Source organism: Oncorhynchus masou, chromosome 10 (assembly GCF_036934945.1).
Source record: "Oncorhynchus masou masou isolate Uvic2021 chromosome 10, UVic_Omas_1.1, whole genome shotgun sequence".
Lineage (NCBI taxonomy): Eukaryota > Metazoa > Chordata > Actinopteri > Salmoniformes > Salmonidae > Oncorhynchus > Oncorhynchus masou.
This window is the reverse complement of record NC_088221.1, coordinates 348,395-373,507: the sequence shown is the minus strand read 5'-3', so window position 1 is coordinate 373,507 and position 25,113 is coordinate 348,395. Positions and strand designations below refer to the sequence as shown.

The following is a 25,113-nucleotide window of genomic DNA, read 5'->3' as shown; positions in this document are numbered from 1 at the left end:
ACAAGGGCTGCAGTCCAAACACTTAAAAGACACACCCTATCCCCTCAGCCATCAAATTAAGCGGACAATTCAGATTTCATATCATGACGTCGGATGAGTATACACTTGCAGGGCAAGGGGTAAGGAATGATTTTTAAAATGGGCTGATAATTAGTCACTAGTTCATCCTGCGATGATTGTGGTTTCAGCTACCGGTAGCATGCTCTATACAATTGAAGTCGGAAGTTTACATACACTTAGGTTGGAGTCATTAAAACTCGTTTTTCACCCAATCCACAAATTTATTTTTAACAAACTATAGTTTTGGCTAGTCGGTTACGACATTAATTTGTGCATGACCAGTAATTTTTCCAACAAATGTTTACAGACAGATTATTTCACTGTATCACAATTCCAGTGGGTCAGAAGTTTACATACACTAAATTGACTGTGCCTTTAAAAAGCTTGGAAAATTCCAGAAAATTAAGTCATGGCTTTAGAAGCTTCTGATAGGCTAATTGACATCAATTGAGTCAATTGGAGGTGTACCCGTGGATGTATTTTAAGGTCTACCTTCAGACTCAGTGCCTCTTTGCTTGACATCATGGGAAAATCAAAAGAAATCAGCCAAGACCTCAGAAAAAAATTGTAGACCTACACAAGTCTGGTTCATCCTTGGGAGCAATTTCAAAATGCCTGAAGGTACCAAGTTCATCTGTACAAACAATAGAACGCAAGTATGAACAACATGGGAACCACTCAGCTGTCATACAGCTCAGGAAGGAGACTCATTCTGTCTCCTAGAGATGAACGGACTTTGGAAAATCAATCCCAGATCAACAGCAAAGGACCTTGTGAAGATGCTGGAAGAAACAGGTACAAAAGTATCTATATCCACAGTAAAACGAGTCCTATATCAACATAACCTGAAAGGCCGCTCAGCAAAGAAGAAGCTACTGTTCCAAAACCGCCATAAAAAAGCCAGACTACGATTTGCAACTGCACATGGGGACAAAGATCATACTTTTTGGAGAAACGCCCTCTGGTCTGATGAAACAAAAATAGAACTGTTTGGCCATAATGACCATCATTATGTTTGGAGGAAAAAGGGAGAGGCTTACAAGCCGAAGAATACCATCCCAACTGTGAAGCACGGGGGGTGGCAGCATCATGTTGTGGGGGTGCTTTGCTGCAGGAGGGACTGGTGCACTTCACAAAATAGATGGCATCATGAGGGTGGAAAATTATGTGGATATATTGAAGCAACATCTCAAGACATTAGTCAATGACCCCAAGCATACTTCCAAAGTTGTGGCAAAATGACTTAAGGACAACAAAGTCAAGCAAGGAGGCCTACAAACCTGACTCAGTTACACCAGCTCTGTCAGGAAGAATGGGCCAAAATTCATCCAACTTATTGTGGGAAGCTTGTGGAAGGCTACCCGAAACGTTTGACCCAAGTTAAACTATTTAAAGGCAATGCTACCAAATACTAATTGAGTGTATGTAAACTTCTGACCTACTGGGAATGTGATAAAATAAAAGCTGAAATAAAGAATTCTCTACTATTATTTTGACATTTCATATTCTTAAAATAAAGTGGTGATCCTAACTAACCTAAGACGGGGAGTTTTTAATAGGATTAAATGTCAGGAACTGTGAAAACCTGAGATTAAATGTATTTGGATAAGGTGTATGTAAACTTCCGACTTCAACTGTAAATATAACCTATTGAGCACTGACACGTCCAATAAATACAGGAACCTCTGACTTGATCTAATACAGCCACCATCCGCTGGGATTTTGTGCTGTATTGCCACTCTCTCTCTACAACACACTCTAGCCACTACCTGGCAGCATCCCCACTCACACCAGTTTGTTTGCCTATGCCGACCCTCTCGCTGAGGTGTTTCAGTCGGCATATCTGTGTTGTTACTGCTACGAGATCAAACTCTGATCTGGGGCAATGATCGGCTCAAACATGAACGGTTTCAGTAGGTTTATTGGCTCCCTAAATAACATTATTTCATTCCCTGTAATAATATCAAACTCGGATCTACTCTGTAAATTCAGCCATTTTTGGGAGTTCCAAACTGTTCTCTCCTGGTAGTGACACAACAATGCCAATATGGCAATTTACAGTTAGCTGGCGTTCGAAATCCTAGTGTTTCCATTCCCTTTTAAAGTCAAAATCTCATCTCTGCTCAGGTAGCAGCAGACCATCAAATGTGTTCTCTGTGCTCCCCGTACTGTATGTAGTCATCCTATTTAGCTTGGCTAGCCTGCCTAAGTATGCTGCAGAGCTGTCTGACAACAACATTTTAATAGTTATTCAAAGTAGATAAGGCATAATTTCACGAACTGTCCCTTTCCTTCTTGTCATTGTGTTGTGTACATTCCTCTTTCATGCAGTCTACGCAGTCTGTGTGTATCTAACCTAAAGTAGCAGGCGTAAAACTGTATCGGTCTCTGTCCGAGCCGGGAAAAAAGGGCACAATGGATTATGGTCATTGTAGTTAATTAGTTTCTGCACTGAAATAGGTTGAATATTTGCTTAATGAAATGTACAACTACCTTCAGCCCAGAGTCCCACAGTCCTTGACTTGATTCCACTCATGAATGAAACAACTCAAAACAAAATGCTATTCAACCTATGTCAGTCAATTAGTTGGTTAATATATCCCCCCCCCCCCCCCAAAAAAAAATCCCTCAGCACCACCAGGTAAGAAATCATTCTCACTACAAAACAAATAAGAAAAACTTGGAGGGGATTTGGAGAGGAAAGGGGTCCGATGTAGCTGTGGGGGTGATTCCGATTTGGTCAAGTTGTCTAGGGACGTATGAGTGGCCAAGTTGGGGAGTATAACCAGGACACCACTTCTAGTTGGGGAGAACTATTGAACACTAGTGTTGGGAAGGAATTCCAGATCCCATCTGACCTTGCAGAAGCACACTGCACATAGACCATGCACAGACACAGAGACATTATGCTTGAACTTAGCAGTGATGTTAGGCATGATATACACATACCGTGAAACACAATGAGACATGCACAATTTAAAAAAAGGACAGAGAATTCGTGACTATTGACAGCCCCTGCGGCCTTGGAGGGTCAACTTAATCCAGCATGGGGAAAGAATACCGCTTTGGGCCACTACCCCGCTTTCACAAGGCTTATGAGTGCACCGCGAACTGATACAGTCCATTTCCATTAAATCTTTTTTATTTAACCTTTATTTAACTAGGCAAGTCAGTTAAAGAACAAATTCTTATTTACAATGACGGTCTACCGGGGAAATGTGGGTTAGCTGCCTTGTTCAGGGGTAGAATGACAGATTTTTACCTTGTCAGTTTGGGGATCCGATCCAGCAACCTTTCGGTTACTGGCCCAACGCTCTAATCACTACGCTTCCTGCCGCCCCATACGTCCTTTAGCATTGCTATAGTCTCCAAAAATGCTAAATAACCAAATAAAATAAAAATTGGTTTGGACAAAATGATAACACCCTAGGTATGTTGAACATAAATTACTATTCCGTTAAGATTTTGCTAATGCTTTGGTCTTTCCACTATTCCCCCAAAACTACATGTTAATTTTACATCAACATTCCAGTTGTGCACAAGAACAATTTAATAATAATTTTCTATTTCTTGAAATGCATTGTTGGTTAAGGGCTTGTAAGTAAGCATTTCACGTAAGGTCTACAACTGCATGTGACAAATACAATATGATTTGATTTGTTTTAAAATGCTTTGCAACAGACAACGAAAACTAGGATTTCCTAGTTCAGATACACTACCTGCTCATTTCACTCCATGTTTGACCATTTTACCAAGTTTTATGCCTGATGACCATGACCAAGGTTCTGCTTCAGGCAACAATTTAGGAGTTTCCTAAAGCAGAAGCAGCTGTAGCTACCAAGCCCCAAGTGCATGCATACTGTTTGTACAAAACATCAGGAACACCTGCTCTTTCCATTACAGACTGACCAGGTGAAAGCTATGATCCTGTATTAATGTCACCTTCAAATCAGTGTAGATGAAGGAGACGGGTTACAGAAGAATATTTACGCATTGAGACATGGATTGCGTATGTGTGCCAGAGCGTGAATGGGCAAGACAAAATATTTAAGTGCATTTGAACGGGGTATGGTAGTAGGTGCCAGGCGCACCGGTTTGAGTTTTTTGAGAACTGCAATGATGCTGGGATTTTCACGCTCAACAGTTTCTTGTATCAAGAATGGTCCACCACCCAAAGGACATCCAGCCAACTTGACACAAATGTGGGAAGCATTTGAGTAAACATTGGCCAGAATCTCTGTGGAATGCTTTTGAAACCTTGTAGAGTCCATGCCCCGAATAATTGAGGCTGTTGAGGGCAAATGGGGGTGCAACTCAATATTAGGAAGGTGTTCCTAATGTTTAGTACACTCAGTGTAGGCATCCCTCACCCACCCAGCCACGTATCCACGTCCCCCGGATGGCCTCACCTTTGTTTTTTGAGATGCCATAGTTGAAGCCCTGTGTCCCGTAGGCCCCAATGGCTCCAGCAGCACTGTTGAAGGCCTGGACAGAAAAGGGACTAGTTGGGGGGGTCTGGGCCCCATGCTCTAGCAGGGTTTGTTCTGTTGGTAGAGAAGACAGAGCTGGACCACATTGGCTCCACCAAGAAGAGCAACCAAATCATCCATTCATATCCATGTTAGATTCTTTAAAACCTCTTGGAACTCTAGGGGCACTATTTCATTTTTGGATAAAATAACGTTCCCGTTTTAAACAAGATATTTTGTCACGAAAAGATGCTCGACTATGCATATAATTGATAGCTTTGGAAAGTAAACACTCTGACGTTTCCAAAACGGCAAAGATATTATCTGTGAGTGCCACAGAACTGATGCTACAGGCGAAACCAAGATGAAACTTCAAACAGGAAATGAGCAAAATTTTTGAAGCGCTGTTTTCCAATGTCTCCTTATATGGCTGTGAATGCGCCCCCACGAGCCTACACTTTCTGCCGTTTCCCCAAGGTGTCTGCAGCATTGTGATGTATTTGTAGGCATATCATTGGAAGATTGACCATAAGAGACCACATTTACCAGGTGTCCGCCCGGTGTCCTGCGTCGAAATTGGTGCGTAATCTTCAGCTGCAAGTATTTTTCCATGTGATTCAGAGGAGAAAGCAGACTTCCACGAACGATATATCAATGAAGAGATATGTGAAAAACACCTTGAGGATTGATTCTAAACAACGTTTGCCATGTTTCAGTCGATATTATTGAGTTAATTTGGAAAAAAGTTCTGCGTTTTGATGACTGAATTTTATGGGTTTTTTTGGTAGCCAAACGTGATGTACAAAACGGAGCGATTTCTCCTACACAAAGAATCTTTCAGGAAAAACTGAACATTTGCTATCTAACTGAAAGTCTCCTCATTGAAAACATCTGAAGTTCTTCAAAGGTCAGTGATTTTATTTGAATGCTTTTCTTGTTTTTGTGAAAATGTTGCCGGCTGAATTCTAGGCTTATAGCTATGCTAGCTATCAATACTCTTACACAAATGCTTGTTTAGCTATAGTTCAATAGCAATTTTGAAAATCTGAGATGACAGTGTTGTTAACAAAAGTCTAAGCTTGAGAGCAAATATATTTATTTCATTTGCGATTTTCATGAATAGTTAACGTTGCATTATGCTAATGAGCTTGAGTCTATAAATAGGATTCCGGATACGGGATTGCTCGTCGCATGAAGTTAGTGTCCAGTGAAAATCTCACTTTTAAAAGTTAATATGTTGACTCATACCCAAATAGTGCTGCTGACTTGTACTATACTCGTCATTGTGGCCAAAGCAATACAAATAAAAAGTTACACTACCGTTCAAAAGTTGGTGGTCACTCCAACACCATCATTAAGTTTGCTGATGACACAACAGTGGTAGGCCTGATCAACGACAACGATGAGACAGCCAATAGGGAGGAGGTCAGAGACGTGGCCGTGTGGTGCAAGGAAAACCTCTGCCTCAACGTGATCAAGCCAAGGAGATGATTGTGGACTATAGGATAAGGAGGACCGAGCACAACCCCATTCTCATCGACGGGGCTGTAGTGGAGCAGGTTGAGCGCTTCAAGTTCCTTAGAGTCCACATCACCAACAAACTACCACGGTCCAAGCACACCAAGACAGTAATGAACAGGAGACTGAAAAGATTTGGCATTGTTCCCCAGATCCTAAAAAGGTTTTACAGCTACACTATTGTGAGCATCTGACAGGTTACATCACTGCCAGGTATGGAGACTGCCCGGCCTCTGACAGAGGGTAGTGCGTATGGCCCTGCTTCTACACCCAAGCCATAAGTCTCCTGAACAGCTAATCAACTGGCTACCCAGACTATCTGCATTGCCCCCCCCCTCTACTCAGCTGCTACTACTCTATTATCTATGCATTGTCACATTAATAAGTCTACCTACATCTAAATATTACCTCAAATACCTCGACACCGGTGCCCCCGTACATTGACTCTGTCCCGGTACCCCTGTATATAGCCTCCACATTGACTCTGTACCGGTGCCCCCTGTATATAGCCTCCACATTGACTCTGTACCGGTGCCCCCTGTATATAGCCTCCACATCGACTCTGCACCGGTGCCCCCTGTATATAGCCTCCACATTGACTCTGTACCAGTGCCCCCTGTATATAGCCTCCACATTGACTATGTACCGGTACCCCTGTATATAGCCTCCACATTGACTCTGTCCCGGTACCCCTGTATATAGCCTCCACATTGACTCTGTACCGGTGCCCCGTGTATATAGCCTCCACATTGACTCTGTACCGGTACCCCCTGTATATAGCCTCCACATTGACTATGTACCGGTACACCATGTATATAGCCTCCACATTGACTATGCACCGGTACACCCTGTATATAGCCTCCACATTGACTATGTACCGGTACAACCTGGATATAGCCCCGCTATTGTTATTTACTGCTGCTCTATAATTATTTGTTATTCTTATCTCGTACTTCTTTTTTTTTAGGTATTTTAAAACTGCATTGTTGGTTAAGGACTTGTAAGTAAGCATTTCACTCTAAGGTCTACACTTGTATTCGGCGCATGTAACAAATAAAATTTGATTTGCTTTTAGTTTTTGTTGTCTTAAAGCAGGATTCCTAGGAACTGTTGAGCTGCTTTGTGAATATGGGCCCTGGTCTACAACGATTACAGAGGTCTCAAAGCAGTAAGGTAAGTAAAAAGGTAATTATAGGGGCTCTTACCTTCCCGTTGGCGTAGGTACTGGTTTCCCCCAGGATCTCGGGCCAGAGACCAGGCCTCTCCTTTGTTGCTCTCGCAGAACTCCACCACGCTATTCTTGTCCAGCTGCACCCACGTCCCCTCTGTGTTGATCACCTGATGGACAACACAAGGCTCTTTATCCCTCTACACACACATGCTAGTTCTCTCACACACGCAGCACCATCCTCACAAATATCATCCCATCCCCTTATACAAAATGTACATCATTCCTACAGAGCAATTTCATACTGCATTGTAGCTAGAGTTTACTGTATAAAGAGAATACATTTAAGAACTTACTCTGAAAGTCAATCATATTGAAAGTTAAATGCATGTTTGTTTGTTTTGGTTTAGTAAAAGTCCTGAAAGAAAATCACCACTTTAGACATGCAGATGGAAAGTGTAAATGTTAATACAGTGGGGCAAAAAAGTATTTAGTCAGCCACCAATTGTGCAAGTTCTCCCACTTAAAAATATGAGAGAGGCCTGTAATTTTCATCATAGGTACACTTCAACTATGGCAAAAATCCAGAAAATCACATTGTAGGATTTTTAATGAATTTATTTGCAAATTTTGGTGGAAAATAAGTATTAATAAGTTAATCCCACCAGTGTCCGATTTCAAATAGGCTTTACGGCGAAAGCACCACAAACGATTGTTAGGTCACCAGCAACTCAGAAAAACACAGCCATTTTTCCAGCCAAAGAGAGGTGTCACAAAAAGCACAAAGATATAAAATGAATCACTAACCTTTGATGATCTTCATCAGATGACACTCATAGGACTTCATGCTACACAATACATGTATGTTTTGTTTGATAAAGTTCATATTTATATAAAAAAATCTCAGTATACAATGGCGCGTTACGTTCACTAGTTCCAAAAACATCCAGTGATATTGCAGAGAGCCACATTATTTTACAGAAATACTCATTATAAATGTCGATGAAAATACAATTCTTAGACATGGAAATATAGATATACCTCTCCTTAATGCAACCGCTGTGTCAGATATCAAGCAAACCATGCAATAATCTGAGACGGTGCTCAGGAAAAACATTTTCTCCGCCATGTTGGAGTCAACAGAAATCAGAACTAACATTATAAATATTCCCTTACCTTTGATGATCTTCATCAGAATGCACTCCCAGGAATCCTAGTTCCACAATAAATGTTTGATTTGTTTGATAATCAATTTTTTTGATAATGTCCATTATTTATGTCCAAGTAGCTACTTTTGTTAGCGTGTTAAGTACACAAATCCAAACGCTCGTGCAGGTCCAGCCGAACGTCGTACGAAAAATTCAAAAAGTTATACAGGTCATAGAAACATTTCAAACTAAGTATAGAATCAATCTTTAGGATGTTTTTAATCATAAATCTTCAATAACATTCCAACTGGAGAATTCCATTGTCTGTAGAAAAGCCATGGGACTCAGGTCGCTATCATGTGAAATGTGCGTGACCAGAACCTGGCTCTCTGCCAGACCACTGACTCAAAGAGCTCTCATCCCCACATCACAGTAGAAGCCTCATTCAAGTTTCTAAAGACGGTTGACATCTAGTGGAAGCCTTAGGAAGTGCAACATAACCAATATCCCACTGTGTATTCAATAGGGAATGAGTTGAACATCGACCAACCTCAGATTTCCCACTTCCTGTTTGGATTTCTTCAGGTTTTCTCCTGCCATATGAGTTCTGTTATACTCACAGACATTATTCGAACAGTTTTAGAAACTTCAGTGTTTTCTATCCAATACTAATAACGTGCATATATTAGCAACTGGGACTGAGAAGCAGGCCGATTACTCTGGGCACCTTTCATCCAAGCTACTCAATACTGCCCCTGCAGCCATAATAAGTTTTAAAAAGTAGTGAAGGATAAAAAAAATGTAAACCTCAGAAATATCTAATCTGTTTCCAATGATGAATAAATTAAGATAATTGTATATAGTTAAATAAAAAAACTAAAATGTATAAACGCAAAATGCTGTAGCCATTGGTGTGTGTTAATTAAAGAAAGGAGCCACCACACTGAGAATTGACAGAGCACACACCCAGAGGCATTTTGTGTATTCACCTTTTCAATAGCAAAGTACAGTGCCTTCAGAGAGTATTCACACCCCTTGACTTTTTCCACACTTTGTTGTTTTACAGCCTGAATTAAAAATGGCCTACACAACGTCAAAGCTACTGGCCTACACACAACGTCAAAGTGGAATTATGTTCTTTGCATTTTTTACAAATTAATAAAAAATGAAAAGCTGCAATGTCTACAGTCAATAAGTATTTAACTCCATTGTTATGACAAGCCTAAATAAGTTCAGGAGTAAACATTTGCCTTTAAAGTTGACATAAGCTGCATGGACTCACCGTGTGCAATAATAGTGTTTAACATTATTTTTTTTTGAATGGCTACCTCATCTCTGTACCCCACACATACAATTACCTGTAAGGTCCCTCAGTTGAGCAGTAAATTTCAAACACAGATTCAACGACAAAGACCAGGGAGGTTTTCCAATGCCTCACAAACAAGGGAACCTATTGGTAGATGGGTAAAAAAAAAAAGCAGCTGCCACTGACTATCCCTTTGAGCATGATGAAGTTATTAGTTACAATTTGGATGGTGTATCAATACACCCAGTCACTACTGGTGGTTCTAAACTTGAAATATGAAATATCCTTATTGATGTTACTGAGGGAGAGAGGAGAATGCAGAACATTTACATTCTGCCGGAACATGTTATTGTTAGACCTCAGGGATCCTATGGAAAGGAGAAGGGCCACAGTCCGGTACAAGTCAACAGGACAGCCATGAGTTGGGGAGGAGTGAGGAATTTAGGCCGAGGTCAGGTCAGATGAAGTGAGAAAGAACAGGCATCACTAAAGTCCTATATAGCAGATATGTATTGGCTGTCCATATGTATAAGGAGGAGACTCAGCATAAGAGGGTTTAAATACCAATGCTTGTGTAAACATGTTTTTGTCTCATGCAGCTGTGTGACCCAGTGGGTGAATAAACTTGGTTTGAGCTTTACTAGTCGTCCGTGAGTTTTTACCATGTTTATTTAGTATCTAACCACTACAAAGATAAAGGTGTCCTTTCTAACTCAGTTGCCAGAGAGGAAGGAAACCGCTCAGGGATTTCACCATGAGACCAACGGTGACTTTAAAACAGTTACACAGTTTAATAGCTGTGATAGGAGAAAACTGAGGATGGTTCAACAACATTGTAGTTACTCCACAATACTAACATAACTGGCAGAGTGAAAAGAAGGAAGCCTATATGGAATAAAAATATTCCAAAACATGCAACCTGTTTCCTTCAAGGAGCTGAGGTAATACTGCAAAAATGTGGCAAAGCAATTAACTTTTGTCATGAATACAAAGTGTTATGTTTGGGGCAAATCCAATACATGTTATGGGTCCGTCTCTCAACATCCCTCCGCTCTCCCTTTCCTCCACTGACCCAAAAAGGACAGTCTTCCAGCTGATGGCAAAACTCGAGTCGCACCGCATTATTTCTGCCTCATGCACAAATTCATGTTGTTACTCCTATTAACAGAGAAAGTGAAATATTATTTGATATTAACAAAGACCCAAGCCGCTAATAACAACGCAAGCCTATAGATCCCCTTTCCTCCTCAATCATTACTGCTGCACTGCTTGTTGTAGCGCTAAGTGGAAATAGGAAGAACGCATATTTTATGGCTTATAAAAGTGTTGACAGTGCTGAGTAAGAACTTAAACATGAACTCACTCAAAAACAGCAGCTCTTTGCTGTATTCGTATTCTTTAGTCATGGTTTTGAAATCTCACAGTATCAATTTTGCCGTAGCTTTTTTTTATGCCTGCTAAGTTACTGCAGACTGGGTCATCTGAGCCATCTGATTGGCCTTTTTCAAAACATGTTTTCATTTAGTCATTATGGGTTATTGTGTGCAGATTGGTTGAGAGAAAAACATGTATTTCATTAATTTTGAATTCACACTAACAAAACAAAATGTGGAATAAGTCAATGGGTATGAATAGTTTCTGAAGGCAAAACAAGTCAACCAATTTACAAGCAAAAGGGCGAGCAAACTAAACGCATTACAACGACTTCGGTCTGTGTTAGCAAAGAGAGCAAGGTAGAGGGCAACAAAAGAGACAGGCATAAGAACAACTGCGCTGTAGTTCTTATGCCCATTCTTTTAGTTATATAGATATTATGCTCGTTTGTGTTGCCCTTTTCTACTCCTCTACTTTGACTGGAAATATTTTTATAGATAAATTATAATCTTTCAGCAGCCACTATAAATCATTTAAGTCACACATCATACCTCGCCTACTGCCTTGACCTTGTTCCCAAGTACTAACATTCCAATGTGGATACTCCTAAGGTTTGGGCAGCTTCTGATGTTGTGACCCGATGGGCCCGTCTTCACTACCTTATAAAGGCCAGGGCCGCTGCCGCCCTGCCCTACCTCACCCTGTCCTGCTCCCGCATGGAGGGGCCCGTCTTCACTACCTTATAAAGGCCGGGGCCGCTGCCGCCCTGCCTCACCCTGTCCTGCACCCGCATGGAGGGGGCCTCCTGGGAGGGGCGGCCGCTGGCGCTCACTACAACACACTGCTCCAATTGGCCCCTGGCCTCCTGCAAGAGGGAATTGACTAGCATTAACACCAGTCAGGCTAGGTTAGGTTAGAAGACCAGTCAGTGGGCGAGTAGTAATGGATTTGTCTGATGCGATGACATAGTTTCATCCTGATTCCTTATAACTCTGTGTCATATGAGAGAGGATGTGACGTGACCAGTGTTTCAGATTATCGAATGAACAAAGTTCCAGCATAGCGGTTACAGCTTTACAGTACTGACCACAGAGCTATCAGTTCAACAAAACCAGTAGGATCCACTCTCTCTAACAAATGTTGACATAGAGCCTAACGTTTACTTAAATATTGCAGAAATGACTAACACATTTTCGAGGACACCCTGTGAGTATCAAGTGCACAGCTGGTTGTTGGGCTGATACTGTCTCAATGGCATGAAGTGGACAAGAACACAGGCTTCATTAACAACACCTGAACACCACAAAAAAGTTCTCCAAAAGTGTGATGACAAAGTATGATAAATGCATAAATAAAAATGATGTATCACTTCATACTGCACAGGCTTGAAGCATGTTTCAACTGTCCATTTACCTAACCATAAACATTGAACATGTGTGAAGAGTACAGTGAAAGTAAACCTCAAGATTTAAAACAAATTGCTAGTAATACTATGAATTTGATATTCTACATGAACTCAGCAAATTGTTGCATCAATATTTCTCTAAAATAGATATGCCCAAAAGGAAATGGTCGATTCAAAAATGTTATCAAGAAAATGCAGTGTTGGTAAGGCATGCTCTAACACATGGGCCCACAGAACTAGACACATACAATAGGCAATATATGTCATCTACCTTCTACAAATGCCACATGTAACTTACTGACATCAATGTCATTATGTTATCAATTTTCATCAATGGCTCGAATTTCAAGTGAAATGAGAAAAGTTATCACAGCACAGACAGCATAACAATTTAACCTTAAATGGTGGTTGAAGATATCCCTCTGGTGGTGTGGGGGCTGTGCTTTGGCAAAGTGAGTGGGGTTATATCCTGCCTGTTTGGCCCTGTCCGGGGGTATCATGGGATGGGGCCACAGTGTCTCCTGACCCCTCCTGTCTCAGCCTCCAGTATTTATCCTGCAGAAGTTTTATGTGTCGGGGGCCTAGGGTCAGTTTGTTATATTTGGAGTACTTCTCCTGTCTTATCCGGTGTCCTGTGTGAATTTAAGTATGCTCTAATTCTCTCTTTCTCTCTCTCGGAGGACCTGAGCCCTAGGACCATGCCCCAGGACTACCTGGCATGATGACTCCTTGCTGTCCCCAGTCCGCCTGGCCGTGCTGCTGCTCCAGTTTCAACTGTTCTGCCTGCGGCTATGGAACCCTGACCTGTTCACTGGACGTGCTACCTTTCCCAGACCTGCTGTTTTCAACTCTGAGACAGCAGGAGCGATAGAGATACTCTGAATGATCGGCTATGAAAAGCCAACTGACATTTACTCCTGAGGTGCTGACTTGCTGCACCCTCGACAACTACTGTGATTATTATTATTCGACCAGGCTGGTCATTTATGAAAATTTGAACATCTTGTCCATGTTCTGTTATAATCTCCATCCGGCACAGCCAGAAGAGGACTGGCCACCCCTCATAGCCTGGTTCCTCTCTAGGTTTCTTCCTAGGTTTTTCTCCTTTCTAGGGAGTTTTTCCTGGCCACTGTGCTTCTACACCTGCATTGCTTGCTGTTTGGGGTTTTAGGCTGGGTTTCTGTACAGCACTTTGAGATATCAGCTGATGTAAGAAGCACTATATAAATACATTTGATTTGTTGTGAATTGTTAGATATTACTGCACTGTTGGAGCTAGGAACACAAGCATTTCGCTAAACCCGCAATAACATCTGCTAAATATGTGTGACCAATACATTTTGATTTGAGCGTGAGAAACAGGGAAAGAAAAAGCATCAATGTATTTATTTGGAATAAATGTTTTTTTGGGGGTTCTTCAGCAATTTTATCTGTTCTTAAGTTATTTTGTAATTGAACTTGAGAATAGGGAGCTGTCACCAATTTTGACGGGGTGACCAAATAGGCTTTGTACTCGAACAATCGTGAAGGAATGGCAAAATGTTGTGAAGGATTCAGAACATTGACAAAGTCTGTCAAATATTAGCTTCCTTCCTGTGAAGTGTCATGGTGAACATTTTGTTATTTTGGGTGGGAAGGGGTTGGGGAGGCATTTTTAAACCCACTTTTGGGTTACTGGTAATAGTGAAACGATCATATTGAGCTAAGATTTTTTTCTTTTCTTTTTTCAAGTATTTTGAAGTTTAAAAAAAGACAGAAAAATAAATCTTCCACATACAGGATGTAGTGTGTCATGCTGTTCTTGACAATGCCCTTACGTAGAAGCCTCTGAACCTTACAAGCCTCAGCAGCCCAATGCATAGGCAGAATTGTAGAGTGGTAGAGGCACAATTTCCATATTAAGTGGCGTTGGGGACAAATTATTGCTTCATGACAGAACACAGTTATTCTTAAAATTGATGGTCAATACATAGGCAATGCCATTTAATTAATTAAATAATGTAAACACTTTCTAATCTATCCAACCATGAAGTCCCTGATTAGACAGGGCTAGTTTCCTGGTCCCAGATTAAGCAGAGTACTGGACTAAAAAGCATGCTCAAATAAAAAAGACAATATAAAAATAGTTTTTTTTAGGCAAGGACTAGGCTTAATCTGCGTCTAAGCAACCAGCCTTCAGAGTTTTGAGGTTGTTTGTGTCATGGAGCAAATATGTTATTTCAAAACGTTTTTTATTTTGCTCTGATGTGCCTGTGCTTGTGAAGTTTGGGGGAGACAAAAGCAATGAGGAAGAGGTGAAGATAATCGCAGACAGCGCAGCTAATACCATTTAAAACTAAACACTGAAATGGCTCATCTACTACCTCTATCTTTTTGGTCAATAACTGCATTGGGGATTACTTCAATGCATTAAACATGTATTAACTGATCATGCAGTTTTTTTTTCAAGAGCCATGTCCAACCGAACACATTCTAGTAACATTAAAGTGAACCTTTTTCTCATCCCCTCAGACATGAGTTAAGGCATGCATGTTGCCCTTACGCTGCCATTTGTGAAGGGTCTCATGATCTGTGATGCTTTCCCCAAAAGAGCAGCATAGGGTGGTAGACTACCCTGCTGTCATACAGACTGACTGACTGACTGATCGTCATTTTACTTACGTCGGCAGGGACCAGCAGGCTCCTGCCCATGTGCTGGTTAAAAGAGAGGCACCAGGCTTCAGTGTACCTATTCATGTTGGGCACATAGTTCTTTACTGTCTCGTCATTCAGTCTGAGCCAAACACCATCATCATTGTGGATCTATGGGAAAACAAGCAACAGGGGGAAGAGAGCAAAATCATACCTCCCTTCTGTCACTATGGAAACAGAGTCAACTGGGTTGAATGGCTCCAGAACCCCAGAATCAACAAGGAAGGCAGAGTTAGCTATACTGAGTGGTGCAAAATGTAAAACCCAGGTGATAAACACCTAAATTGGAACGCAGTGGCTGTACAGTAACATACTATACATGACGTCAGAGCTCTGGCTCTGCGCTTCACAGCACTGTATGGGTTTTGACTGACAGCTGTTCTGAACTTGTGTTGCCCCTCCCACACAGTTTTGTTGTCTGATTGAGGGAAATGCTGAGACGTTGAGGATTATAATAAATACCGCTTTGATGTCACACATGCAAGTCATACACCCACGAATCCAAAAGTACACTTTACATTTCCATATCAGAAAACTCAAGTCAAATACATTGTCAACATTTATGATCACTATGTTTGATGTACAGTTACCAGATGACATGGTGTCATACCCTGGGTTGTTCTGATCAGAATGAGCCTGGTTGATGTACAGTTACCAGATGACATGGTGTCATACCCTTGGTTGTTCTGAACAGAATGAGCCTGGTTGATGTACAGTTACCAGATGACATGGTGTCATACCCTGGGTTGTTCTGAACAGAATGAGCCTGGTTGATGTACAGTTACCAGATGACATGGTGTCATACCCTGGGTTGTTCTGAACAGAATGAGTCTGGTTGATGTACAGTTACCAGATGACATGGTGTCATACCCTGGGCTGTTCTGAACAGAATGAGTCTGGTTGATGTACAGTTACCAGATGACATGGTGTCATATCCTGGGTTGTTCTGAACAGAATGAGCCTGGTTGATGTACAGTTACCAGATGACATGTTGTCATACCCTGGGTTGTTCTGGACAGAATGAGTCTGGTTGATGTACAGTTACCAGATGACATGGTGTCATACCCTGGGCTGTTCTGAACAAAATGAGCCTGGTTGTTGTACAGTTACCAGATGACATGTTGTCATACCCTGGGTGGTTCTGAACAGAATGAGTCTGGTTGATGTACAGTTACCAGATGACATGGTGTCATACCCTGGGTTGTTCTGAACAGAATGAGTCTGGTTGATGTACAGTTACCAGAAGACATGGTGTCATACCCTGGGTGGTTCTGAACAGAATGAGCCTGGTTGATGTACAGTTACCAGATGACATGGTGTCATATCCTGGGTTGTTCTGAACAGAATGAGCCTGGTTGATGTACAGCAGGGGTGTCAAAGTCAAATGGACGGAGGGCCAAATAAAAAATTTAGCTACAAGCCGAGGGCCGGACTGTTCGAATGTTCATTGAAAAATTTTTAAATGACGCATATAGTCTAGTGAACCTAATTGAACCTACTGAAAACCTAACAAATATATTCCAATATGATCAGATAAATAAAGCAATATTTTCTTATGGCTCTGTCAGTAATCTTTAATTTTCAACAGACACAAAAGACAAATTTCCTTTATATAAAAATCCCCATAACATGAACATTAAATGAAAGAAACCGGTATTCAAGGCACCATCAGTAGCCTATATTTTCTATTTTAGCAAAAGTGGGCTAAATTTACTTCAAAGAAAAAAACAATAATAGCAATTTTCTATCATCCACTCAACTGAAATATTTTTAAAATATAATTGGATTGAAATACAATAAAATAAAGTGCAAAAATCTATTAATCAGGAGAAGTAACATGCAGTGAAAACAAATATTAAACTTTAACTTTTAAACTTGAACTGAGTAAAAACTCTAAATATGTGATTGCACAGTAATGTTCACTTGTTTGAGGTTGAGGGTGATACTTGGTGGTGTCCCATCTTTTCCACAAGTTCATCAATGTTCGGGGTAAGGCTCTGAGCTGAGGAAATCCTCAGAATTGAGTGGAGGTGTTCAGCAGTAAGTCGACTTCTGTGTGATGTTTTGTTCAGGTTCATCAAAGAAAAAGTTGTTCACACAGGTATGTGCTGCCAAACATAGACAACGTTTGAGCAGCCTGGATGCGCAGCTGGGGCATTGTGTCGGGGAGGAAACGGGCGAACTCCGCAGCACCCACTGCCGCATATTTTGCCCTCAGTGCATCATTGCATTGGAGGTCAATCAACTCCATTTGGAGGTTTGGTGGTGAGCTTTCCACGTCAACAGCAAATGGGTTACCGAGCAGTTCCAACCTGCTTTTTTGTGCTTCAAAGTCAGCAAATCGGCGTCGAAAGTCAGCGGCAAGCATACCTATTTTATCAGCCAACTGTGCGCTCGGGAACGCACTGGTAGAGAGCTTCTCTTTCATGGTCTGGCAGCTGGGAAAGTGGCTCAAATTTTCTTTCCGCATCTGCGTCTCCCACAGAGTCAGTTTGGTTTTAAATGCCTTCACTGTACTGTACATATCAGAGATGACATGATCCCGACCCTGCAGCTGCAAGTTCATTGCATTCAGATGACTCGTAATGTCACACAGAAAAGCCATTTCACACAGAAACATTTCGTCTCGGAGTTGTGTTGTGTCTTTCCCTTTGCTGTCCAAGAACAGACAAATCTCCTCACGAAGCTCGAAACATCTTTGAAGCACCTTTCCCTGGCTTAGCCATCGCACCTCTGTGTGATAAGGCAAATCACCATGCTCCGTTTCTAACTCCGTCAGAAATGCCTTGAACTGGCGGTGATTCAAACCTTTGGCTCTGATAAAGTTAACTGTGCGCGTGATGATGCTCATTACATGCTCCATTTTCAAGGCTTTACCGCACAACGCTTCCTGGTGTATGATACAATGATAAGCTGTCAGCTCACCTGTCGCGTTTTCCTCTTGCATCTTTTCCCGTATCTTCGCCACCAGTCCGCTCCTGTGTCCACACATCGCAGGTGCTCCGTCGGTTGTCAAACCCACGAGTTTTTCCCAAGGCAGCTCCATCTCATTTACACATCTTGACACCTCTTCATACAAATCATGCCCCGTAGTTGTGCCATGCATAGGACGTAAAGCCAAAAACTCCTCTGTCACGCTTAGGCTGGAGTCCACTCCGCGGATGAAAATTGACAACTGGGCAATGTCAGAAATGTCGGTGCTCTCATCCACAGCCAAGGAATATGCAATGAAATCTTTTCCCTTTTTCACAAGCTGCTCTTTTAGATTGATGGACAACTGGTCTACTCTCTCGGCAATGGTGTTTCTGCTCAGACTCACATTTAAAAAGAGTTGCCTTTTTCTGGGCAAACTTCGTCACAAACTTTAATCATGCCGTTTTTGATGAAATCCCCCTCCGTAAATGGCCGGGCTGATTTAGCGATCTCTTCTGCCAAAATAAAACTGGCCTTGACAGCAGCCTGGCCTTGTGATTTGGCTTTTTTGAACAGAGCCTGTCGAGATTTGAGGCCTCGTTTTAATTCCTCTGCCTTTTGTAGCCTTTGTTCCATGTCCATATTCTTGTTTTTGTCCGCGTGTTTCGTTTCATAATGTCGTCTCAGATTATACTCTTTCAGTACCGCCACACTTTCTCCACACAGAAGACACACAGGTTTTCCAGCTACCTCCGTGAACATATACTCCGACTCCCACCTTGTTTGAAACCCCGGTTCTCAGTGTCCACCTTCCGTTTTGCCATTTTTGATGGGTATCTGAAAGTTAATTTTACTGTGATGCTGACGACTGCTGTGCCAATAAATATTGAAATGAAGCAGCCTACTGCTCGGTGCGTCACCGTTGCATTGTGGGAAATGTAGTATTGGTGCGTGTAAAAGATCTGCGGGCTGCCGGCTTGCTGCGGTCTGCGGGCCGGTTCTAATAATAAATCAAGATCATCCCAGGGGCCGTAAAAAACCTTCTCGCGGGCCGGATGTGGCCCGCGGGCCTTGACTCTGACATATGTGATGTACAGTTACCAGATGACATGGTGTCATACCCTGGGCTGTTCTGAACAGAATGAGCATGGTTGTTGTACAGTTACCAGATGACATGGTGTCAAACCCTGGGTTGTTCTGAACAGAATGAGTCTGGTTGATGTACAGTTACCAGATGACATGGTGTCATACCCTGGGCTGTTCTGAACAGAATGAGCCTGGTTGATGTACAGTTACCAGATGACATGGTGTCATACCCTGGGTTGTTCTGAACAGAATGAGCCTGGTTGATGTACAGTTACCAGATGACATGGTGTCATACCCTGGGGGGTTGTTCTGAACAGAATGAGTCTGGTTGATGTACAGTTACCAGATGACATGGTGTCATACCCTGGGTTGTTCTGAACAGAATGAGTCTGGTTGATGTACAGTTACCAGATGACATGGTGTCATACCCTGGGGGGTTGTTCCGAACAGAATGAGTCTGGTTGATGTACAGTTACCAGATGACATGGTGTCATATCCTGGGTTGTTCTGAACAGAATGAGCCTGGTTGATGTACAGTTACCAGATGACATGGTGTCATACCCTGGGGGGTTGTTCCGAACAGAATGAGTCTGGTTGATGTACAGTTACCAGATGACATGGTGTCATACCCTGGGTTGTTCTGAACAGAATGAGCCTGGTTGATGTACAGTTACCAGATGACATGGTGTCATATCCTGGGTTGTTCTGAACAGAATGAGCCTGGTTGATGTACAGTTACCAGATGACATGGTGTCATACCCTGGGGGGTTGTTCTGAACAGAATGAGTCTGATTGATGTACAGTTACCAGATGACATGGTGTCATACCCTGGGTGGTTCTGAACAGAATGAGCCTGGTTGATGTACAGTTACCAGATGACATGGTGTCATACCCTGGGTGGTTCTGAACAGAATGAGTCTGGTTGATGTACAGTTACCAGATGACATGGTGTCATACCCTGGGTTGTTCTGAACAGAATGAGCCTGGTTGATGTACAGTTACCAGATGACATGGTGTCATATCCTGGGTTGTTCTGAACAGAATGAGCCTGGTTGATGTACAGTTACCAGATGACATGGTGTCATACCCTGGGGGGTTGTTCTGAACAGAATGAGTCTGATTGATGTACAGTTACCAGATGACATGGTGTCATACCCTGGGTGGTTCTGAACAGAATGAGCCTGGTTGATGTACAGTTACCAGATGACATGGTGTCATACCCTGGGCTGTTCTGAACAGAATGAGCATGGTTGATGTACAGTTACCAGATGACATGGTGTCATACCCTGGGCTGTTCTGAACAGAATGGGCCTGGTTAATGTACAGTTACCAGATGACATGGTGTCATATCCTGGGTTGTTCTGAACAGAATGAGTCTGATTGATGTACAGTTACCAGATGACATGGTGTCATACCCTGGGCTGTTCTGAACAGAATGAGCCTGGTTGATGTACAGTTACCAGATGACATGGTGTCATACCCTGGGTGGTTCTGAACAGAACGAGTCTGGTTGATGTACAGTTACCAGATGACATGGTGTCATACCCTGGGTGGTTCTGAACAGAATGAGTCTGGTTGATGTACAGTTACCAGATGACATGGTGTCATACCCTGGGCTGTTCTGACCAGAATGAGCCTGGTTGATGTACAGTTACCAGATGACATGGTGTCATACCCTGGGTTGTTCTGAACAGAATGGCCCTGGTTTGTCTAATATGAAGAACATTTGCCACGGCACACGCACCTGAATGCACTCATGACTTCTTTCTGTGTGCACCAAAATGATGATCCGCATTGTCAAAGCCTTATACTAATATCCTATTTCATAGGTTAGCTAGAAAAGCTCAACAAAATTTTTTTTATAGTTGAAGACTGAGTCATAAAAGTCACTGAAATAACTTAGGAACTGTGCTGACTTTGGAAAGGTGTGTGGCTACTTGGAGACACCAGTTAGTCCTCTCACTCAAACCCTTGTCATTTCTTTGTCTTATGTTGTACCTACCCCAAGTTTACCATGAATATTCTTATCTTACTGAATTTTACAGAGTATTTTCTGATTTTATTTATCAACACATGCGGCGAAAAGTACAGTAAATGTAAAATGCACATAAAATCAACAGTGTAATATTTGGATTCAGTCTTGTGTCAGGTGGAATGTTGTGCCCTCACCATTTGTCTAAAAATAATCTACAAACGGTTACCTTTCAATTAAAACCATGCTTATGCATACGCTTTTCATATTTCTTCTGTAGGAAACATTTCAATTTAGTCCTATTCATACAGGCTAATTCCCAAGAGTGTAAAGGGTTAATGTTACACACTTGGATCCCAAGTTAGGATTCAGTCCAAGTTAATTCAAATAAAAAACAAAATTAAGGAAAAAACGGACAACAAACCAGAAAAAGGTCAAAGAAAAGAGTAAAGCTATGACATGATCAAATCGCCTGGTCTAGATCAGTTTACCTCATCAATGAAGGTGATGGTGCCATTGACTTGCACTATGCCTATCTGTTCGCTCTGCAGGGAGGGGTGACTACGCACGCGGAGGCCTGCACTGTCCTTGGACACAAATTTGCGGACCTGAGAGAAGCAGAGGAGAGACAGGGAGACAGTGAGCTGCAGGAACCTCAGGAGGGGAAAGAGAAAAGGAAGTGTCAGCAGAGGGGAAGAGGACAGACACACACACAGCAGAGACAGACATACAAACAATCTATACATTCACATACACACACATAGGCATGCTCACAAAGCAAAATAGTGGGAGAAAGCGTAGAAGTACTCCATTCGGGAGACACTGCTGGTTGGTCAGTCCAAACCCAGGGTTGACTTGAAACAAGAGCTGTTCATCTCAATAAAAATTCCCTGGTTAAATAAAGAACTAAAAATATTCAAACAATAATAAACCCTACCATCCACCCAGTTCTCTGATGGTGCTGGATATGATCCACTGTACACAAGATCAGAAGGAGCTACAAAGAGCTGATTGGAAATGTGCAGTTTGTTTCCCCATTGTCTGTTTGATAATAGTGAGCTCCAAAAACAATGATACAGAACATGGTTTGTGACAGTAGAAAATATTCACTGCATTAAACATATAATCCTCACACAACAAAATTTTCTTCATTATAAATGTCCACACAGATAAGCACCAGTTAGAATGAGAGTGAACAAGACGTGAAAACAATTATCCTATGGACTCCACCCAGACAACACCTGGAGTAAACAACAGAGGACCCGATACAAAACAGTAAATTAACACACAACAGACACTACTGGCTGTGACGGTGTGTTTTCAGGTTCTTTGGTCTGTTCTCAGATGAGCATGTGTGGAGTCAGGTGTGTCGGTCTCACCTTGCTAGGTTGGGGCTCGGCCTTGGGTTTAACCATCTGTGTGCCAGGTGGGATCATGCCTTTAGGAGGGTCTTTCACCTCCACCTCCATACCAGCATCTAGTGGGTTAAACACACACATAGTCAACACTCAGCTAGCAGATAACTTTCATTAATATTAACAACTAATATATGTTGAAAACATTGTATTAACTAATACATTTATTTTCTCTAATCTTAGACTAAACACAATACCAACGTAAATTTTTTGAGTGCTTGTGCCAAACCTTCAATTAACAGAAACTAAAAAATTACACATTGACACAAGGTATGTTGACCTGACTTGACCTCGAGTCCAATTTCAATAGAGGAAATGGGAAATGGGAACTGGAAATGGAATTTCTGTTCACTTATTACAATGTAATGACTGAATATAATTAGACCCCAACCCTGGTCTGGTTTACCGATCTCGATGCTGTCGATGGTGACATGGATGGTATAGAGGCCCACAGCCCCGGGGGTCCAGTTGGCGCTGTAGGTCCCGTCTGTGTTGGCCCAGATCAACATGTTCTCACTGGGCCTGGCGGGGGAGAGGCACAGGGATGAAAAGGTTTAAATCCAAATCCACTTCGACCTCACTTTTCATGTCATCAAACCTAGGTTCAAATGGTGTACGAAAATGTATGCACTCAAGTCGCTCTGGATAAGTGTCTGCTAAATGACTCATCTGTAAATGAGTTTGTTTACATTCAATTACTTTTGCTGCACTTGATTGAACTTTCTCATCCATTACCTCTTTGGAGAGGGCGAAGCAAAGCGAAGCTCCTCGAACGAGTAGTTCTCATAGGCCTGGACAAAGAGGATAAACAGTGTCAAAAACATAATACAGGTTGGTTACGCTCTAAAAACAAACCACTTCTCGATCATTTCACAAGGAAACACGGTGAGCAACAGCTTCACCTAGGTTCTGCCATGTTGCTTTCCCCTCCAGATTTAGAAGATATGTGGAGGGAGGTGAACAAGGGTCCAGGTAGAAAATACAAATTCACATACAAGCTAATACATTCATTTCAATTTGTAAGTCGCTCTGGCCAATTTGTAAGTCGCTCTGGATAAGAGCGTCTGCTAAATGACTTAAATGTAAATGTAATTTCAGTCCAATGCATAAAGATAAAACATTCATTTTAATATAAACATCTAAACAAATCTGTTTGATCTCTAAGGTCACAGGTTTATGGTTGTCGAACCTTCATCATTGTGATGGCGATGTAGCGCGCCTCCTTGACGATCATGGGCTCGTAAGTGGCGTCCAGCTTGGGCATGGGCAGGCCCCCGAAGGTCAGGTCAGGAGTGCCCGAGGAGGAGGGGTTGTTGCTGCCTGGGAGACGCTGCAGCTTCCTCATGCACTCCTGCTGCATGGACTTCTTCTGGGAGACGGGCACCGCCTTCACCTCCACCTGGGGGAGAGGAGAGGGAGAGACATGGGATGCCTTCAACAAGGTGTACAGTTCGCAAATGTTAGCTAACATATTCTATTTCTTTTATGTTCACAATGAACATCTGATAACATTACAGTGGATTCAAATCTGGTGAGGCTATCAGTGATCTAGCTACCAGCAACCAGTCATTTTCCATGCACACAAGGGGACACTCAGCGACTTAATGGTCGGCAACTAGAGAGCTTGTGACCAGAGTTGAAAATGTCCCAAATTAAAGCAAATTTCAGTGGCTTGGTAGCCAGTCTGAATGGCAGGTTAGTTAACATTCTGAATAGGTAGTGTGCGGCAAACATAAGTGTATGTTTTGGGTCTGATCTGTCACTACAAACAATCATGTGACGATGTAGGCTTTCTATGACATGAAGTAAGAACAGAACAATTCAAAACCCTGACCTTCATGTTGGGCACATGCACCACGTCTCCGTACTGATCTTTGGTCTGGACGGCCACTGTGGTGGGCCAGCCGCAGCAGATGTGGTCCTTGTTCAGGATCAGAGACGTCTTCTCGGGGTCCGCGTAGGAGTCCGGTTGCAGCCACCTGGGGGGGGGGGTACATTTCTTTATTCATATATAGAAATATACCACAAAGTGAGAATATTCATAGCTGTTCTTCACAGCTTACTGGCTATGTGCTGAGCTTGGTTTCACGCAGTGTGTGTACGTGGGCATGTGTGTTTGTGTCTACATGCCGTCTCCATCTCTCTCACCTGGCCAGGCGTCCTCCGCTGGAGTTCTGCACACAGGTAATGAAGTCCTCCAGGAAGGAGTGCTCGTTGGTCTGCAGGTGCAGGGGCAGGTTGCCCTCCAGAGCCTCGAGGATTGTGGGGGAGTGGGACAAGGCCAGACCCTTCCCCAGGATACCTGAGTGGGCCTTACACACCTGGAGTGAGAGTGGGAGGGAAAGGGAAGTACAGTCTTGCTTTAAAGTATGAGAACCCTACAGGGCTGGTCATTAATTTGCTATAAATATTAACATAAACCCCAATTCATAATAAAGACATTCCAAGTAAATGACAGAAACAAAAATATATTAGATATTTTCATTGTTTATTTAACAAAAGTGGTTTATTTAACCGAAAGATTTGATGTGTGCAAAACTATGTGAACCCCAATAGTTTGAGGAACCTACATCAGCAGCGATAACTTG

The 25,113-nt window shown here is 42.3% G+C and overlaps 1 protein-coding gene across 11 annotated transcripts in view; it reads right to left on the bottom strand.

Annotated features, from left to right (window-relative positions):
* The window catches only part of mycbp2 (MYC binding protein 2), a 301,049-nt gene that overhangs the window by 63,625 nt on the left and 212,311 nt on the right, over nucleotides 1–25,113 (bottom strand). For 6 of the 11 annotated variants that reach the window (XM_064975618.1, XM_064975614.1, XM_064975616.1 and 3 more), the window contains exons 43-53: nucleotides 24,674–24,846; nucleotides 24,360–24,504; nucleotides 23,715–23,924; nucleotides 23,261–23,316; nucleotides 22,917–23,047; nucleotides 22,490–22,587; nucleotides 21,602–21,718; nucleotides 15,110–15,250; nucleotides 11,783–11,908; nucleotides 7,253–7,385; nucleotides 4,470–4,604 (exon numbers count right to left, since the gene is read on the bottom strand). In XM_064975618.1, the coding sequence (XP_064831690.1) occupies nucleotides 4,470–4,604; nucleotides 7,253–7,385; nucleotides 11,783–11,908; nucleotides 15,110–15,250; nucleotides 21,602–21,718; nucleotides 22,490–22,587; nucleotides 22,917–23,047; nucleotides 23,261–23,316; nucleotides 23,715–23,924; nucleotides 24,360–24,504; nucleotides 24,674–24,846 (1,465 nt within the window). The remainder of the gene's footprint in view (nucleotides 1–4,469; nucleotides 4,605–7,252; nucleotides 7,386–11,782; nucleotides 11,909–15,109; nucleotides 15,251–21,601; nucleotides 21,719–22,489; nucleotides 22,588–22,916; nucleotides 23,048–23,260; nucleotides 23,317–23,714; nucleotides 23,925–24,359; nucleotides 24,505–24,673; nucleotides 24,847–25,113) is intronic. The other 5 variants (XM_064975624.1, XM_064975625.1, XM_064975619.1 and 2 more) reach the window with 4 other exon arrangements.